Source organism: Lissotriton helveticus, chromosome 4_1 (genome assembly GCF_964261635.1).
Source record: "Lissotriton helveticus chromosome 4_1, aLisHel1.1, whole genome shotgun sequence".
In the NCBI taxonomy this organism is placed as follows: domain Eukaryota; kingdom Metazoa; phylum Chordata; class Amphibia; order Caudata; family Salamandridae; genus Lissotriton; species Lissotriton helveticus.
The window spans coordinates 1,103,907,901-1,103,927,742 of record NC_136063.1 but is presented as its reverse complement, the minus strand read 5'-3'; the positions used below and the strand labels follow the sequence as shown (position 1 = coordinate 1,103,927,742).

Sequence of the window (19,842 nt, the reverse complement as noted above, 5' to 3'; positions counted from 1 at the left end):
GGCTCTCTTTCCTAAAGAACAGAAGAAATCCTGAAGTTCTGAGCTGTTTGCAGCACCAACAGCCAACGAGAAAGCTACGATCTGGTGAACCCGACTCTTCTTGCTGTAGAGAACGCCAGCGTCGACTGGCAATGCAAGATCTGCACTGCGTGCTACAGAATCGACAACCCACGGTTGAGAATCTGTCCCTGCTCCTCTCCGCCTCCTCCACCACTAACGGAATTCTTTGTGCTAGACTTTAGAAGGTAACTTTTAAACAGGACTAACATGTTGCCTGTTCTGGCCCACACTCCATCACAGTCAGCCTGAACATATGACTTTCACCTAGTCTCACATGACCAGATAACTGCATGTGGCGCTTTGTGCCTTTAGGCGCTACACTTACTGTAAATCTTTAAAATTGCATATCTACGGTTCAACTGATTGGATTGTTGATGTCAAATAATTTATTACATGTTACTGTATTTTCTAAATTGATGTGGGATTGTTATGGTGTTGTGTTTTCCCTTTATTACTGTTCAAGTGCTGCGTAAGTACTTTCCACATTGCCACTAAGTTAAGCATGATTGCTTCTGGGTCAGGCTACCAGAGGGTTAAGCACAAACTAGTTTCGCAATGTTTGTGGTTCACCCTGATAAGGAACGTGGCCAACGACCCACTCTCTTACATTGGGGATACTTCTGGGTTTTTGTCTTCAGAGTCACAGATGCTTCTGCTGATAGAAACCTTTAACATTTTGGTCCCTCTTCACTGAGTCACCTGGCCATAGTGGAGGTTGCCACATCCTCCATAGGGGGATGTCCCTGCGAGCAGAGGTGGAACCAAATTTCAATTTGATTGAATTCTAACAAATTAAGTGATCATGTCTGAGATCTCTTATAAATGTGGCATGCTTAGTGATGTGAAGTGGTACAGTAACGTCAATGTTGAGGGACAACCCAGGACAGTGGATGCTTAAAGAATGAATTGATAACTAACAGAATTGCAGTGCAAGGGCAGTGTCTGCAGCATTGTCTTACTGGGCTAAAGATTGGTGAAAGGTATAAATGCTGCTAGCTAAGCAAATGGTTACTCAACCTGGCAGTCATTGAGGGATCACATCTTAGTGTGTGTTACCTATGAAACTTGAAGGAAAGTTCAAAATGATTAAACTTTTAAAGCACTGTTTAGCTATTTTAATGGAGAAAACGTTCACCTATGAAAGCAAATGGTTCACCTTTTGCGGTGTACGGATTCACAAGGAAAATTCTGATTAATGGAAGACAGCAGCATGGTTGAGCAGTACTGGTCTTTCATCTGTACAATGGAACTATACTCTGTTTTCAGGTATGTGGAACAAGTGCAATCCGGTGTAGATCAGTAGTGGCTGCTATGGGGCCGTGGTGGTGGGGCAGGCGGGGGTTAAAAAAAGAAAGAAAACTGCACTTACCTATCCGCCGCCTCTCCTCCGTTCTTCTGTCGAGGACACTGCAATAGGAAGCACCCAGGCTCTCCCAGCCAATCATGAGGCTGCTGGTAGCAGCTTCGCGATTGGTCTGAGTGCTGTGGTTCGGCGCTCAAGAGGGAGTGGGACTCTGGGCCTGTGCTCCACCCAGGCTGTACTGCAGCCTGGGTGGGAAACATGCAAAGTGTGCATGACGGGTTGGCCGGCCCGAGGCGGCCAGGCAAATCGTCATGCGCACTTAAGTCCACATACCACTCCTCCCCATGTTGGCTGACAGGCCACCCCAGACCGCCCCTTGAAAAAAAATGGGCCAGAACGGTAAAAATAAAATGATAACGTTATTATCATTTTATTTTTCATGTGGGGTGACACTCACCGCTGATGTAGATTGCCACCCACTCTTTGTACTGATAGCTTAAAACACTTAACTCTGTTTCAGAACACTGAACTAATAAGCGACTGGAACGAGTTGGTGAAGAAATATAATTGTAGATTGACTATCCCCTTAATTAGTAGTATGAAACAATCCAAGCTTGTTTCCAAAACCTTATCAGAGTACGCTTTTAGCCCATTATTCATGATTTGCCTAGATGACACACTCAATAAGAGTATTGCAAGCCCAGATGGAGTAGGGAATTGGTCTTGCGCTCAGGTGCCAGATTTTAGTTGCTGTAGAACACAAGGGTACACTGCTAACACAATAGTCAAGGTAAACGTTTACAGCTGCATCTAGATACAAGTACAAGCAACTGACGTGGCATTATAACTACATAAATCCACTAAATAACGTATTCAAATTGTGATAAACTTGCAATCCACTTACCTTCCTTTGTAATTTACAGCAGATTGGAAGAACTTGCACCAGTACAATCATGACACTTTTTGTTTTCTGAATGCACGTATCAACCTAAAGGAAAGAATTGGAAAGGATAATCCCAAAATTCATATCACCGACTACTAGATCAATCAAGTCTATTACACCATGTGCTATATACAAGTATATATTGAACTGTTAAATACAACTTTTACAATGCGGACCGATTAACAGAAAGTAGTGTATGTAAATGTAGGGACTTAAGCACCTTTTTCTCTGGGGTTACAACCACAGCCAATGTTATTTTTGGGGCTCTTATCACTTCAGGATTCCCTTTTATCTGCCACATCGCTGGAAGGGTAGATTCAGCGCATCAACAGCTAGACCTTAAACTTAACTGGTCTGCCCCAAATTCCACTTAGACCTATTGTGACTTGCGAACATGCCGAGTTCAGAATTTTAATTTTCCTGCCTTGATTGCAAAGTTGAAGGCCATTGTGTTTGCTATTGCACTTCTGGGGCCGACTGCACCAGAAACATGAGACCATGTACGTCCTGGAACCTCCTGAGGCAGTATATCTGCCTTCCAAAGATTTATTTGCTTTCTCCTCATTGTCGTCCGTCCAGCTAATATTTTGGACCAACTACTGAATACCACATGATCATCCAGAAAATGTGTCGCTCCATCTCCGATGATCCCTCATTACAAGAGGGCATGTTTAGTGGTTCAGGACAGTAATACATGCTGGAATGCACTAAGGTTTGCACCCTAAATATTGCTTCTAGGCCCTGATAGCTGTGTCCATTGAAGCACCAGTGCTTTAGTAAGACAGCATCAGTGCTCTAGTGTAACTTATGGCCCATCCATGAAATATCTTTAAGTCTGACATCTCCAAATGGATTGGCAGAAACCATGCTTTAATCCAGCTATCATGAAGACTAGACCAGTGGTTCTTAGCATTATGACTTCTGTGGACTCCTACATAATCACTCTTGGAACCGAAGACCCCATTAAATCATCACTGCAATCCGGGGACCCCAACTCAGTCATTATTGAAATCCAGAGACCAAGGCCTGTGCGATTTCACATTAAAATACAGAAACAAGCATTCATCAAACAAGTACACAAATGATTAAATATATGTGTAGCATGTGTTGGCCATAGAGTATTATCTTAGCATTATCCTGCCATCTAGTGTTGGGCTCAGACGATCACAAGTTGTTTTTCTTCGAAGAAATCTTCGAGTCACAAGCTATAGTGACTCCTGCTTCGGCGTGTACTGCGCGTGTTCCGCGGCTCCTTTGTTAGATTTTTTTTCCACGATTGGGTTCGGATATCGTTATAGCAACTCTGGGACCGAAACATCAATCCCCACCGAGGCCTTCATAGGCTCTCAGTCTTTTCTCTCCTAACCAACACATCTCCGATCAAGACAACAGCAACTGGTGCTATTGATCACAGCACTGTGCCCACTGTTATTCTACTTCGTTGCCTCCATTCAAAAGGACTATGTCCACGAGAGACGGACTAATATTCCAGGCAACACCAACACAAAGTATGCAACCTATGTTTGTCACCGAAGCACGAAGAGATCTCAAGTGCGGTGTGATTGGCGTTCCTGTCGAAAAGACACTCTGGCAATGAAGGGAGCGTCGTTAGGCCCACACAAACATGCAGCGACATATGGGAGATGCTCTGGATATCTTTGGGGACCAGTCACTAGACCCCAGCCGATATCCGGAAGACACAGAGGGCAACAACAGATGTGCAGATATAGCTGGCTAGCAGTGGGGACAGTCCGGGCTCTGAGCCCGACTCCATACAGGGGCACATAAGTAACTCGGCGAAGGCGCACAGACCCCTACCAAACCACCCACACAGGCTTTCGAAGCCCCACTGCTTTCGGACCATGGAGGTCCCAATCAACAGGCATACAAACAGAAGTCCCCTACGCCTGTAAAGCCTGCGACAAGCATCGGAAAATGTAAAGCTTTCACATTTATTTCAGCGCCTACACCGAAGCAAACTTCTTCGGCACCACCGAAGTCAAGCAAGGACTCTGAGCTGAAAAAATATCCCTTGGATCCCAAGAAAGTCTCTGAACCAAAACATGGTTCAGACACAAAAGCTTCAGCATCGAGACATTGACACCGAAAATGGCAATACAAAAAACAGGAACCAGTAAAACAAGCTCTTCGACACCCTCCCCTTCGTCGACAATGAAATCTACAAAGAATAGGACAGAGCCACAGAAAAAACAAATAGAGACCATTCTTGAACAGTTGCAAGACATGCTGGACAAATAACTTTCCTTGTACACCCTCATACTGGGAAGCTAGGCACCAAAACACAACCACCTGCTTTCCTCATACTTCAGAAGAGGAAAAAGTCTTTTTAGGAGGACATTGCTGGGCCTCAAAAAAACCATCAACAAAAGAAAAAAGTACAGAGGCACAAGCCCTATTTCTTTCCCCTCCACCTTCTCCAATCTCCAATTCCTTCTCCTTCTATTCCATCAACTCCTGTTCCAATTTCACCTATTATACATTCAAGGCCAGTGCAGGTATCCTCGCCAGAACACTTGCCTTCTGAGCAATCGTTACCTTCATCAAATCAGACACTTCAAAGTGACCATCAACATGGAAGGTACAATATCCCTTACTTAATATATCCAAAGGGAGATCCCAATAGTGCCTCTGACCCTTGGGACATGTATGATGCTGATCCATTGGACGATACTGATCCAAGTATATCCATTCACACCCTCACCACAAGATGAGAATCAGCTTATCATGATAGCATCAGTAGGGCTGCTACATACCACAAAGTGGTAACACACCATTCCACAGGAAAAGGATTTCCTGGATGAAACACTTAATAGATCATAAAGGACAGAACTATCACTCCCTATGCTTAAAGGTATACTATCATCCACACAGTACATATTTAAGCAGCCTATTAAATCTAGAGTTGGCACCCCTTGTATTGAGAAGAAATATATTGCATGTCCAGTTGACCCTGAGTATATCAAGGGCTAAGTTACACCAGAGTCACTAGTAGTGCACACTGCCAGAAAACGAGCAAATTCCCAAGGCACAGGGGATGCACCTCCTACAGATAAGGGATGCACCTCCTACAGATAAGAAGAGTAAAAAATATGATGCAGCAGATAAACTAGCGGCAGCACGGGGAGCCAACCACATGCGTATCATAAATTCTGTGGGACTACTCTCCCGATATAATCTGGCCACATGGGATGAAATGCAGGAACTACTGCAACACCTCCCTAACCAACACCAACAATGTGCAACACAGTTGTTGGAGGAGGGCAGGACAATATCCAATACCACTATACAATGTGCTTTAGACTCTGCCGACACCAGTGCCCACCGAGTTAATACTAGTATCCTCACCAGGTGCCTAGCATGGCTCAGAGTATCCTGGTTCAAGTCTGACGCACAGCAGCCTCTGCTTAATCTACCTTTTGATGGCCAGAATTTATTTGGCCCACAAGTGGATGAAATGCTAGAAAAGCTCAAAAAAGAAACAGCTTAAGCAATGGGGGCCTTACAGCATATCAACACTGGTTCCTCTCGTAGGAGTCGATACAGAGGTACTAACAGATGAAGTTCCTCCTCTGATTCAAACAATGGAAGTGAGCAGCAAGGTTTCTACCGAAGGCAATTTAATAGGAGATATTTCTATAAAACTAATTATAGAACAAGCATTAGCATAGCCAATAGGTCTCGCTTGTGGGACCTTATAAGTATTTAGTTACAAGGATATTGTGCTGCAAAACTAAATACTTATAAGGTCCCACAAGCGAGAACTATTGGCAATGCCAATGCTTGTTATTTAAGCAGGAAAATCCACCTTAAGTCGTTTCAGTCCCTCGGTGACGTGCAGCGCCATCATAAGTGCCTGAAAATACTGCACACGTGTTATTCACACCAATGAAAGATTGCATTAAATTTCCTTTCCACCCATGCGTTAGCATAATGACAGTAACAACATTAAATGCATGTGTCCATATTGTAATAATAAAAATATAATCAGCGATCAAAATGGGTGAAGTGCAGTAACTGAAAAAATAAATATGACATGAATAATACGAAATTAAAATGGAGTAGCTGCATCAGTGCATATGTGGGTAAAATATTTTTGGTTGTGTTTAAAAAAGAAAGTTTCTGTGAACCTTTTTAATTTTTTTCACTCCCATGATTCAATAACTAAAATTCATCGACGCAGGGCTGGTACGAGCTTCTGCAATTGACATTAAAGTTACACCTGAAATCCCTCTCATTGCTATCTCCTGCCATCATCTCATCAGTGCCGGGCTGCTTGGCTGTGCTTCACGAACTATGAAGCGCGGACGATGGGGGAGGGGTTATGGGAAGGAACGGAGCATATTAAAAAGTTGTATCGTGACATCCATAAAGCAGGCTTCACTTGAGGGAGCGGCAAAGAGTTTGGCAAGCTGCGCAGCCACCATTGTTACTGCTGAAAGTAAAGACGTATGAAAAAATAAAGACGTGTGGCTGATTTCAGCGAGCCACAAATAAAATAAACGAAGGCGCTGCCGCCATTATTTCAGCTGAGTGTGCCGTGCATGAAAAAAAAATAAAAGCTTGGGGGAGAAGTGTCCTGCCTGCAACAGCTTGCAGGAGAAAGCAGTTTAAGAAAATGGTGCTTGGAGGCTGTAATAACAAGCACGGCCTGGGGGAAGCTGGCTGGGGAGGGGGAGGAGAAATGCAAGGAAGGCTGTGGGCGTAATTAGGGGAGGAGAAGCCGAGAAGCCGCAGAGCGCACGCTGGGCGAAGCCCTTTGATGTGCTCTGCGGCAAGATGCAATTAGGAGGGAGGGAGGCTGATGCGCGTTCATGTTGATCACGTGGTTCACGTGAACTTCGTGAAAACGCCAGGCAAAAAGCTGGTGGTTTCACAAGCAGTTTGCCTACTTGAATTCTCGCTCCGCTCGATGCGCTTGCGCGCATCGATAGGTCGCGAGACCTAAAAAGAGGTAGAGGCTGTGCAATCACTTCCAAAACCCCTACCCCTCCAACACTTACACCTCCCCAACCACATATAACACCTGTTGGGGGAAGGTTACAGAACCTTTTATAAACAAAGGCAACATAGCAAAAACGACGACCCACAATTTCACCAAAGCCACAAAAGGTGCCAAATGAACATCTTACGCTTTTTCAGGAAGAGGTTCTTTCTCTCCTTCAAAAAAGAGCAATAGAAATAGTACCCTTACAACATCAGGGACACGGAGAGTACTCCCTTTCTTTTCTCATACCCAAAAAGGCCTATCCTAGATCTCAGGCCACTAACATGGGTGTGGAATTTAATAAAATATCTACTTGTCCATGGGGCAGGTTGGTTCATAAATCTACTTGTCCTGTAACCAAACCCACTTGTCCTTTTGGTGTCGTGTAGTGTGGCGACAAATTATGGCAGCAATCTCATTATTAAAGAGCTCTGATATAGCCTCTCTGATTATGCCAGGGCTCATACCATAGTAGTGTTTGAATACTAGAAATCTCCTTATGTTGCCAAGATTCCGCAGATCTACAGACTATGGCTGAAGGTAGAGATAAGCAATTGTTCCAGGGTTGGAATGCCCTTTTGAGTCTGTGCATACCTACTAACTTGCATATTTTAACTGTTTTCGGCAACTCTTCTCTAATCTTTTCCCATACTGAGAAATGTTGGAAATTTACTCCTGACAATGCAGACGTAAACCTTCTTCCAGAGTTGAGAAAAAAGTGGTTGGAGGGATAGTGACATGCAAACACTCAGATTAACTCATGATGAAAAACTACACAGGCATATTTGCTCATGCAAAAATGCAATTTACAAATATTTTCAAGGAGTGCTATTTCTTGCCCTACTTTGGTAAATTCTTTTTTTGTTGTTGAAAATCTTTTTATTAACAAAGCTCGAAAGACCATATCATGCATAAGCATTTCCATTAGTACATCAGGTACCAGACAGAAAATTGATGACATAATGTTCATGAGTGAAACGAGCAGTGTTGCTACCTTCTAGCGCCCCTCTAATCCCCTGCCCCCAGCCCTCTATACTTTCGCCACAGCATCCACACTTTCCCCCACTTTTTGACACATCCCCTACTTTTATACACTGTTTCTTCCACCATCTGGCACCAATCAAGATCTCGTTTCCACTCCTCTGACTGCGCGGGTGATGGTGCCCCCCAGCTTCTGGCAATATTACGCTTTGCTATACCCGCTGATAGAGCCAGCCATATTCCCACATATCTGGACCAGTCAGCATCGCCTCTAATCATTAATAGAAACCATTTTGGCTGTAATGGGACAGGCTCTCCCACCACTTCGGTCATAATGTCTGTGATTCCCTGCCATAATCTGGCTATTTCGGGACAATCCCACAGAATGTGCATAAAGGTCCCCTCCTCCCTGCATCCCCTGACGCACAAGGCTGCCAGTGCCCTACCTCAGGAGTATAAGTGAATGCTAGGTGCAATATATAATCTTGAGCTGCATTAGGCGAAATCTGGAGCATATTGCAACTTCTCTAGGCCTCTGAACTGCCTCCTGCCACTCTTCGTTGTCCATGGTCCCAAAATCCTTGACCCAGGCTTCTCTAAGAGCAATCAGGGGGTCTGTTAGGTTATTTATCAATTTACGGTATATCGTGGAGGTTGGTTTCTCCGTGATGGGATCTGATAGTATCCTGTCTTCTAATGAGGAGTAGTTTGGAATTGAAACTCCACTGTGTATATGTGTGCGCAGAGCATGTAAGAGTCTCAGCTGTGGGTACCTCTGCGATTGGTGTAAGTTATACTGTTTTTGGAGATCTTCGAACGTAAGGGATGAATCCCCCTTCCATACATCCACCAGATATTCTATACCTAACAATTTCCATCCTTTAAAGCCTGTCAGCGCAGCAACTTCGCTTAAAGGATCACCCACCCAAAGCAGGGTTTTGCCTGTCAATTTTCCGGCCCGGCCCTGCCCAGGAGTTTATTGGCCTCTCTTCAACACTGGATTACCACTTTGGTGTGTTCAGGCCATTACGGTCGCAATCTACTTCGGTAAATTCCAGTGAATTCACAAAAGCCGGATAGCTTCACTTAATGCAATGACACATACCATGGGTGCACTTTTGAGACTTTCTTTAATAATTGGGTCCCAAATTTGGTCATGACGTTTGTGTTTATTAAAATTCTGTCCCTCTCTGTGCATCGGCTGGCTTCACTGTGAGTGACAGCATTCTGCTCTTTCTCAAGGAGCATATCGGCACACCAAGTAGTTTTGTTCAGTGCCAGTAACTACTGTGGCAGTGTGAGATTTTTGAGACCAAAAACAAGCTTTGATTTTGCCAATGTTCGTTATAATGGTGAGGGCATGGCAGCTCCTACTGTATGTTTCCCATAATCTTATTGAAACTGGTTAGACTGATTTTCCATTATGAATATTTTTGGAAAATATTAGCATGCATCAACACACTTTACTAAATGATGCTCCCAAAAAAATGGTACCTGAAGTGTTACAGTAGTTTTGCAAAATGTTTTTTAATGAACATTTTATTTTGAAAGCAAAGAATTCTCAATCTTGCATTCAAGCTTCTGCATATATTTGCATCTAATCAGAGAGCATTCTGGGAGCATTACACAGTCTCATATTGCTAAACTTTGATAACGTGTACACATTTGTACACTGGAACCACTGTCATTAGTGCAGTCAGAGCTTACAACATTTACTTAAGAGTGCTCACCCTAATAATAAAGGCTTTCAATTAATGAACCATAAATGCAAGGTTGAACAACATTAACTTATGGATACAAATATCTTAACTGTAGATAGTGTCCTTCCCTGATCCATAATATGGTACTGCAAATTGGCAGCCAAAGGGTTTGTGCTGCAGAGAGTTGGGCCTACTTGTTCCAAGGACAAAATATACAGGAAAACTTGTTGCCATTGACCCCAAACAATATGTCCTGGGTGTCGGGCTATAGGGAACCCTTTCCCATGGTCACACTACAAGAATAATACTATGCTTACAGCAAGGAGATTTCATGACCGCATTAGACCTCAAAGATGCATACTTCCATATCCCCATTCATTTAGCATACCTCAGTAATCTATGCTTTCAGCTAAACAGATGATGGAGATTGATTATTTAAGAATGATTTTGCTTGGTCAAATCCTGCTCGTTGTGTGAAACTACTAAACATACTTAAAAGACAACATGACTAACATTGTGTCTCGTTGAATACTGAGAGTTCTAAAACTGCATCGTAAAAGCACGCTGAAGGGTCGCAAACTGGTGAAGCTGAGAGATTTACGAGAGAGAGAAAGAATAGCTACATATGTATTATTGAAAATATTGTGAAAAATAATAATGCAGTCATTCATTTCTAGTAGAAAATGATTTGAAAAGATTTCTCTTGAAATGTGTCTTGCTATGTTTATTTCAAATGTAAATCTGAAACATGCAAAGAAAAACTATGATTATTAATGAAATATGATTAGGCTATGTTTATGAAAATAATATAAAGGTAGTCATATTAGATTTCTTATGCATTTACATTTTCATCAAGTGTTTAAACATTAACACTCTTGAATTTTCATGTAGGCCTAAAAAATGTATTGATTTTCTACCGCAGGCCCTAGAGAAATGCATTTTGTCATTATTTTCTTCAAAACAGAATATAATGCTGATACAAATTGTTTTAGTAACAAGTATAATCACTGAAGTTCCTTCCTACAGTCTGAATATTCTCTCTATGAGTAATTGTGTCAAAATTGGTTGCAAGTCAATTCGGAAGCAAGAGTGTGGACGTGCTGAGCAGCAAATCTATTTACTACTTTGAGGTGAAATTAGATTTTGCACATTCTTAGAAAATTGAGAAACAGAGAACAAAGGTATTACGTGTAGGTTCTGGATAATTTGGGCTGGAGATGATCATTCCACAATCACACCATGGATCCCAACCAATAGAATATTGAAAACTGTGCAAAAGGCTATATTTGTGGGCTGGAGTTGTGAACATTCCGAGAAATAAAAACTTTGGGGCAGATTTATATTTATGAAGGCCTTGCGCTGCCGGTGCGTCACTTTTTCCCATGTTAAAAATGACGCACCGGCGGCGCAAGGCCTTCATAAATCTGCCCCTTTGTGGGGGAAAATACGGGAGGCGGCTATTTCCTTGCAATTCTTGGGCGAGACAGGCTGTCGGTCCAAACACTGACTATTCTGAACTGAACTTGCTTGCATTTAATGTGTTGAATTGTGGGATTTGCAGTCCAACCTCTGTAGTTTGTCCCTCTCATTCCTTGGTGACAAATCTGTTTTCCCTCCAAATTTCTCCTTTGCTCTGTGCTAAGACCTGTGTGTTAAAACAGTGCACCCCCAGCCACCATTTTGTGTTCACAAGCCAGTGAGGCTGACATTCCTGAAGCAAGTCAAACCATCTGTGCCAGTTACGTAGTTTCTGAGGCATTTTATTTTCATCTGCTGCTTCACCTTTTCTTCTTAACAAAACTGTTAATGTGCCGCCATGTCAGCATTTGTGTAGCACTACAACAAAACACGTTTGTCTTTCTCATTCATATTCAGAGTGGGTGGTGGGGATAAAAAGTGATATTATATGGGGAAACAAGAGCCATGTGCTGACCTTTCTCTTAACTGAGTAAAAGGAGGTAATTCGTGGCCAGGCATGGATTTGACAAAGTCACAGAAAGTGGACATACATGAAAAAGCACTGGTTTGGTTAAAAAAACGAATCTGGATACATTAGTGAACATGCAGAAGATGGCCCAACAAGATAGTAGGAACTTAAGTCAGTCTCTATTATGTTAGGTTCTCACGCACTCCTACAACCCATGGCAACACTCGTAGAAATTACCTTTGTAAAGGTGGCATTTTTCCCCTGCACGACAGCTTTCGCTGTTAATTGTAACTGCTGGCTCCTGGCAATCAACTTGTCAATTTCTAATAGGAGGTGAGGTTTGTCATCATCTTCCAGCTGAAATATAATTTCGGAAATTAGATCCATTCAGTCAGGTACTGTAAATGACAAGCAATGGTATGTAGGTAAAAAAAATGCAGTTCTGCGACTTGCTGCTTGTCTAAAAAAAGGTTGGTAAGCACGCAAGTTTAGTATATTTAATCTCCCTTATACATTCATAAAAAGTACAATACTCCTGTTTCGCTTCCTTAAAAAAAAAAAATCACATCTCTTCCATCATTTTCGATTCACCATAGTAGAGGACAGGAAAGTGTAGGACGATTCATGTGGAATGGAAAGAGCAAATGTGGAAAACCCAGTACTACTGGATCCTATATAGTTTACTTACATACACCTAATCAGACATAAACGTAGCCCCTCAACACACTGTTAGTTGCGCAAGCATGAGTCTACATATAACTTTTTTAGTTGGTCCCTCCTTTTCTTACTGTTCTTTTTAACATCCTCATGTCATCTGGTGGTGGCTTTAGAGCAAGCAGAACTACAAGGCTTGAATGCAACAGTTGGAGGGGGTGTAGAATCACGAATGATGCTTAGGAGCGGCGAAGAACTGGTTTTGAACACGAGACAAAGGCCTTGGTGTGGGCTGCAAAGGAGGCAACAAAGGCCTGTAAGAGAAGAAGGGTCTTCTGATAGTTGTGGAATTTCAAGCGTCTTTCCAGGGTCACTCAATAAGCACATTACAGAGGATGGTTCCCTGAAAAGGTAGTTGGAACATAACATCTCAGCGTATTACACCTGGGCGTGTACGCCTGATCAGCGCTGGCATATATTAAGGTTCTAGATGTCCTAGTATCTTCCTGCCAGATTTTAAAGGGGTTTTGGTGCTCTCACTCAAAGTGTTGCAGTCCTAATGTAAAGGGCATTGTACTGGGATGGTGTTGCAATTGGTATTCAGTCGAACCTTGTCATACAAGCCTGCAAGGTCTACGGCCAAGGGTCAATACTGATGAAAAGACTTCATCGTAACTTTGCGGAGGTCAATATAAAGGCTTTTTCAAAGTTCAGTGTCAGCAGTACATTGCCTCAAGCCAGCTTTGTCTTTTGCACACGGGCAGCAAAGGATTACTGCTCATTTCCAGTATTGCTGGCTGTTGCAAGGTTTAATCTTCACCTAGCATTCTGCGGATATCATTAAGAAATTTCAACTTTACTGTCTGTGCTGACACATCACTAAACCCATTTGATTGTCACATAGAAGGGCACCGGTGGTTAAGCATTCACTAAGTTGTAAGGAAAAACGTTTCTCTTGAATCTTTCTAAGCCAGAGTTGGTTGCTGGTCAGTTGTTGGCTTGGTCTTCTAAATCAGCATTTGATTTCTTTAAAAATGATGTTTTTCACCCACATTTCAGTTGGCTGTTGGAACTTTGCTGGGGTTTTTAGGGATGATGCCTCACCAACCAGATGCAAACAGGTGAGAGATTGCTTTTATGATGTTTGCTGAGGCTGGATCACTGTAATAGCTCAAAGATGCTTAGTTAATTTTTGAAAGTGTTCAGTGGATATTTTGTAGGAGGAATTGCATGTGTTCTTAGTTTTGGGGGAAATTATCGTGTTCAACGACTGTCTAGTAGTGATACTTTCCCATTAATCTTGACAGTGAAGAGCAAAAGTAGCTCTTTGCATTTATTTAGGTGTTAGTGGGAGGGTTTTCTTGCATCAGTCACAGATTAACTTAATTCGACAGCTTCTCTTTTTGGAACAAAGGTTGGTATCAACATCAGGGGTTGTGTCATTCATGATTCAATATGGTGTTGATATTTTCTTGCATGATACACACACCTGGGGTTACGTCATTCATAAGACAAGAGGGAGTTATAACAAGCATTGCCAAAGCCAATGGATCTGGCTTGGACAAACTGGCACATTTCTTTTAATGAAAGCATATGGCACAAAAATAAAAAGGAAAAAAAGAAGATGTGTCCCTGCCAAAACGTGGTACAAAAGGGGGTGGTGATGGACGGAGCATCTAAACCAATCAAACACTCACACCCAGTCAACAGATCTGGGTTTAATCCATCACCGTTCTTTAGCCCACTCTGCCACCCCAGTTCAGACATGGCTATATGCCAAAACGTGGTCACCACATGCTTGCTATAAAAAAATACATTAAAAAAAATAACCACTGCATATAATTTTAATAAACTGGTACAGGGGCTTCCTATCAGGAAGGTGTACTTGGAAGCATAGATATGTTATTTTAATATCAATATCACAGAAAATATCATTCTTATTAGTACAAAGAGACGTTACTAAGGACCATTAGTTAATGTTGCCTGAAAATATAATTTAGAACATACAAGGATGACTAAAAATTAAATCGAAGAACAATGGCAGGGTAAAAATAATGGCGAAGTAAAGTACTGGCCTACCATCTATGGCCCAGAAGAAGACATCTTTTTGGGTGGCTATGCACATTTGATGAGGCAAAACACCATCACTCACAATGAATGAGAGTCAATGGTCAATCTGTGCTCACCCATTGCCCCATGCTTTATGCTGTGGTGAGCTGAACCAAAATGTGAATGACAGTAAACAGACCCATGAATCAAAAGGGCTGTCCAAAAGCTCCTTTGTGTATTTTCTACTTATGTTTTTTTTATTACATAAGGCTGGTGGAGCCTGTAAAACTGTCTCTACGTCAGAGCTCACAATGGCTTCCTGGCTAGGGCTTGTGATTGATTACGTATGTTCTCCATATACCCATGGTCCCTTGTTGCTCTCCCTCTATGCTGATGACATCTTGTTATTCATTAGGCTTCCACAGGACAACCTCCCTCCGCTAATGCAGGAAACAATGAGTTATGGGAACCTCTCCGGGCTCCGTATAAACTGGGCAAAATCGAAGCTCTTCCCGCTGGCAGACACTGCCCTGCCAGCGTCGGCGGACAATCCTCTTTCGTGAGCTACGGATGGCACTAAGTACCTGGGTGTCCACCTCGATAAAGATAGAGACCAAATTCTGCAGCATAATTACGGCCTGGCAGTGACCGTCCTCACTGCGCAGGTGGACTGTTGGATCCGGTTGCGCCTCTCAATGGCTGGACGTGTAGCCATTATTAAGATGGTCATACGCTCCCGCTTTTATATCTCTTTACTAATATCCCCATCCCTCTGCCGCAATCCTTCTTTCATACCTTACGTAGCATCCTCATACGCCTGGTATGGGCTGGAGCTCGACCCCGTGTCTGCTGGGACACCCTTGCCCTCAAGAGGTTCCCAATTTTTGCTCATATAATTTATCTGCTCAGTGCCACTACACGCATCGGTGGTACCACCCAGATGCCCAAAATAAATATCTCTGTCCTGAACTAGCTCAGCTGGATGGACTTCTGCACTCAGATACTTCCCAGGCGTATACCGCTGGACCTTAAAGACATCCATACTGTATCTACCACATGCTGGGCCTGGTACAGGCTGCGACGAATGCTGGGTGGCGGTCCTCTTTACTTTAGACAACCCGTGGCTTCCACTTACAGGGGAAAGATTAGTCCAACGCACGTTATGCCGGAAAAAGCTATCCACCATAGGCGAACTGTTTCCTGCCGGCCATATCCTAGACCTAGCTGGCGGTCCACATACACAGGGCACCTTTTACATGGACCTCTTCATTTTCCACAACTACAGCACACTCTGCGATTGCTTATAACCTCCTATCCACTGCCCCCTGAGGACTTCCCACCTCTGACGATGGCGATCATTGACACGGAAGACACATGACGTTCAGACTCTACTGTTCATGTATTGCCTTGAAACCAGGCACCACTGTGGGGGTGAGAGAGGTTTGGTTAACAGACTGGGGGTGTTGCTTACTGATAAAATCTGGACTTATTGCTCTACTCAAATTCAACGTATCTCTATTAGCCACGGACACAAGTTATTACATTTTAAATTCATACACCGCTGCTACCTCTCCCCACTGGATATTGTCAAATTTGATCACACCAGGTCTGATCGATGCCTGAAGTGCCACGCTCTTTGGGCGGACTTTGCGCACCTGACTTGGACATGTCCTGTGGTAGCCACCTATTGGGTAGCTGTATTTGCGCACATATCTGCCATGATTGAAACAGAACTGTCTCTTAACCCACTAGTTACCCCTTTGGGCTATACCCAGAACATACCCCGCCTTACCTCCTTGGCACTACTGTTAGGCAATCAGGAAATTGCACTACACTGGGGAAGGTCCAAATAGCCTACATCCTCGGATTGGCTGTGGAGCATGAGTCGGTGTGAGAGTATTGTTGTGGACTATGCCCGCCTCCAGCCCCATACCACGCGTCCTTAAATATATTTGGCTGCTATTCCATATAAATCTCTGCATTCTTGAGCAAGATATTGACGACCGATGCCCTTTTTCAGTGCGTCCTTTTGTAGATAGCCTACATCTAGGTCCCCGCCCATTTATGTTTCCAAAACTCCACGTCGTATTGTTCCACAATCTACATGTGATGAAGAACCAACTATGTAAAGAGGCTTATTCAACGTGACTTAGTGATATGATTTTTGACAAAATGCAATTTCTAAATGTTTGTATTAACTGAAAATCCAATAAAGACTTTTTTTTTATAGTATGTTCTTCATATGTGTATCCTAATTTACTACAATGAAAGGGGGCCAGTTTCTGTCACCTACGCTTATAGTTCAAGTTTGGGAAATATACTTTAACTATCCCTATAACCCTAAATTTAATATGCAATGTGGCATCAATGTGTGCAGATCAGTTCCATATATTTTAGGTAAGGAATAACGAGTGACTACAAAATGAAAGACAAAGCATAAATGCAGGAAAAGTGTAATCATTACCTTTTTTGTCGCACAAAGTTTTGGTAATAGGTAGAGCACATAACCTCCTTGTTATTCTTCCTCTCGACATGACTAACAAAGTGAGCTTCAGCTCCACACCAGAACCCTCCAAAGCAAAAGTTAGCCTCCCAACCCTTCCCAATATGGCCGACCCATACTCTCCATGACCACTATAAGAGGCGGGCCGGCCTAACCCCAAAGCCTGTTTTTTTTAGTTCTGCGCGAGTCTCTACAGATGCGTCAGGTAAGTGGTGACCTTAGACTCCTTCCCCCCCATGCCCCCTTTTCCCCCGGTGTCTTCTGTATGTGCCGGTTAGGATCTGCTCTAGCGGGCCGAGGGTTTCTGGCTGGGGGTGGCCAAGGTACTGTTTGGGGGCTCGGCGGCAGATCTGGTTGCTCAACTGGCTTTACTGATGAAGGCTTTACTGATGAAGATCCCCTTTTCTGGGCTGAAGCTCTTTGGGTGGGTCGCCGGCTCCGTCACTTCCTTCCGGCGTGGGAGTCCTCTGTTTCAGACCTTTGGGCTCTTCGGATCGTGAGAGATGGTCTCTCCATCTCCTTCCGTTCCCCTCCTCCGGACGCCTTCCGCGCTACCCCACTGCCTTCCTCTCCGGTCAAATGGGTGGCCTTGCTCGCCGGCATCCAGGACCTGCTCGTGAAGGGGGCCATCCGGCCGGTTCCTCCGTCTCAGAGGGGTTTCGGCGTCTATTCCATCTTGTTCCTGGTAAGAAAGGTGTCTTGGGATTTTCGGCCTGTCTTGGACTTGAAGCGGGTGAATTCTTTCATTCCTCACACTAAGTTCAAGATGCTTTCTCTGCAGGAGATTCTGCCTCTCCTGGTCCAGGGGGAGGTGGTGGCTTCTCTGGACCTGTTGGATGCCCCAAGAGTGTTCACCAAGATTCTGGCGCCCTTGGTTGGCATTCTTCACTGGGAGGGGATCAGGGTTTTTCCATACCTGGATGACTGGTTAATTTCTGCTTCTTCTTTTTCAAAGGGGAGGCTGCACGTCCAGAGGGTTCGCCGCTCCTGGTATCCTCTCCTGTGCGAGCTGGCGGTTCAGGACTGTTGGCCGATTCCGGATCATCCCTTCCCCTTGCGGGGGCCTCCTCTCCCCAGGGCACCAGCTCCATCTGCAGGCTTGGCTGTTGAGCGGGTGACCTTGTTGACCCAGGGGTGTTCCCCGGGGGTGGTTGCTTTGTGGCAGGGTTCACAGGGGTTTTCGACCTTGATGTCCTATTTCCGTCACTGGTCCTCCTTTTCTCGTTGGTGCGGCCTGCTGGGTTCTGATCCAGTGTCAGTGGACCCCATGAGGGTTCTGGATTTCCTGGAGGAGGGTTTTTCTCTGGGGTTGGCTACCTCCACTCTGAGGGCTCAGTAGGCTGCCCTGCGTGTCTTCCGCAGTCCGGATCAGGTTCGGCTGGATTCCTTGGTGGCTCGCTTGCTGCGGAGCCGTTCTCTGTGGCGGCCTCGGGCTGTGTGCCTGGGTCCTCTTTGGGATCTTCCTTTGGTCCTGCGGGCTCTGCAGGGTCCTCCCTTTGAGCCCGTAAGTCAGTGGAACCGAAATTCCTCACCTTCAAGGTGGTTTGCTTGATCGCCATTGTCTCGGCTGGCCGCATGGGCGAGCTGGGGTCTTTCCTTCGGTCTCCTCCCTTCTTGAGGGTCTTGCCGGACCGTCTGGTCCTGCGCCATGATCCCCACTTTCTGCCTAAGATTCTCTCCCTGGCTAACCGCTCTCGTGAGGCGTCCTTGCCTTCCTTCTTCCCGGAGGTGGATGTTCCTAGTCCTTGCTGGATGTCCGTCGTGAGGGGGAGATTTACTTGGCCCCCACTTCCTCTTTTTGTCAGTGTGACAGTTTGTTTGTGACCTTTGGGCCGGTGCGTTCTGGTCACAAGCCTGTGTCTACTCTGAGTCGCTGGCTGAAGCAGGCTATCCTGCTGGCGTATGATTCCCAGGGTTCTGATTTCCCGGGGGTTGTCTAGGGTCGTTCCACCCGGAACGTCTCTGTGTCTTGGGCCTCGTTTAATGGTGTGTCCATTGAGGAGATCTGCCGGGCTGCAACGTGGTCATCTCCCCACATAATTATGGAACACTACCGGGTGGTCCTGGAGGGCTCTCCTCCTGGGGATTTTGCAGGAGCTGTCCTGAGTGCCGGTTCTGCCGTCCCTTGATTTGTCCCGTGATTGGACTGTGTTGTTATTCTGTTGTTCCTTTACACAATGGATTAAAAGTTGTTTTGGTTACCTGTTTCCGCCTTGGTGGTGGTTTCTTGTGTACCATGAAGCCTTCCTGGCTTGGGTATGTGCTCACTTCGTTAGTGATGTGGCGAGGAAGATTAACGAGGAGGTAATGCCCCGGTTACTTACCGGCAAATCTTCATTACTCCGAGTTAGTCTTCCTCGCCACATGAGGTCCCGTGCCTCCCTCCCTGTCTGGCTATCGGCTTCATGTTTTGGCATGGTAGTTTCAGGCTTTGAGGTTGGGCTGGCCCGCCTCTTATAGTGGTCATGAAGTGTATGGGTTGGCCATATTGGGAAGGGATGGGAGGCTAACTTTTGCTTTGGAGGGTTCTGGTGTAGAGCTGAAGCTCACTTCGTTAGTCATGTGGTGAGGAAGACTAACTCGGAGTAATGAAGATTACCGGTAAGTAACCGGGGCATTACATTGCTAGGAGAGTGTTAAGACTTAAATGTAAGCCTACATATAAGTGGAGATCAGCACTAGGTTTGCATGTATTAAAAGTGCAAAAAATGCATGCG

At 44.5% G+C, this 19,842-nt stretch overlaps 1 protein-coding gene across 1 annotated transcript in view; it reads right to left on the bottom strand.

Moving 5' to 3' along the window:
• CTNNAL1 (catenin alpha like 1) overlaps positions 1 to 19,842 on the bottom strand; it is an 883,049-nt gene that overhangs the window by 3,092 nt on the left and 860,115 nt on the right. Inside the window, exons 17-18 of the mRNA XM_078687708.1 lie at positions 12,157 to 12,276; positions 2,268 to 2,351 (exon numbers count right to left, since the gene is read on the bottom strand). Of these exons, the coding sequence (XP_078543834.1) occupies positions 2,268 to 2,351; positions 12,157 to 12,276 (204 nt within the window). The remainder of the gene's footprint in view (positions 1 to 2,267; positions 2,352 to 12,156; positions 12,277 to 19,842) is intronic.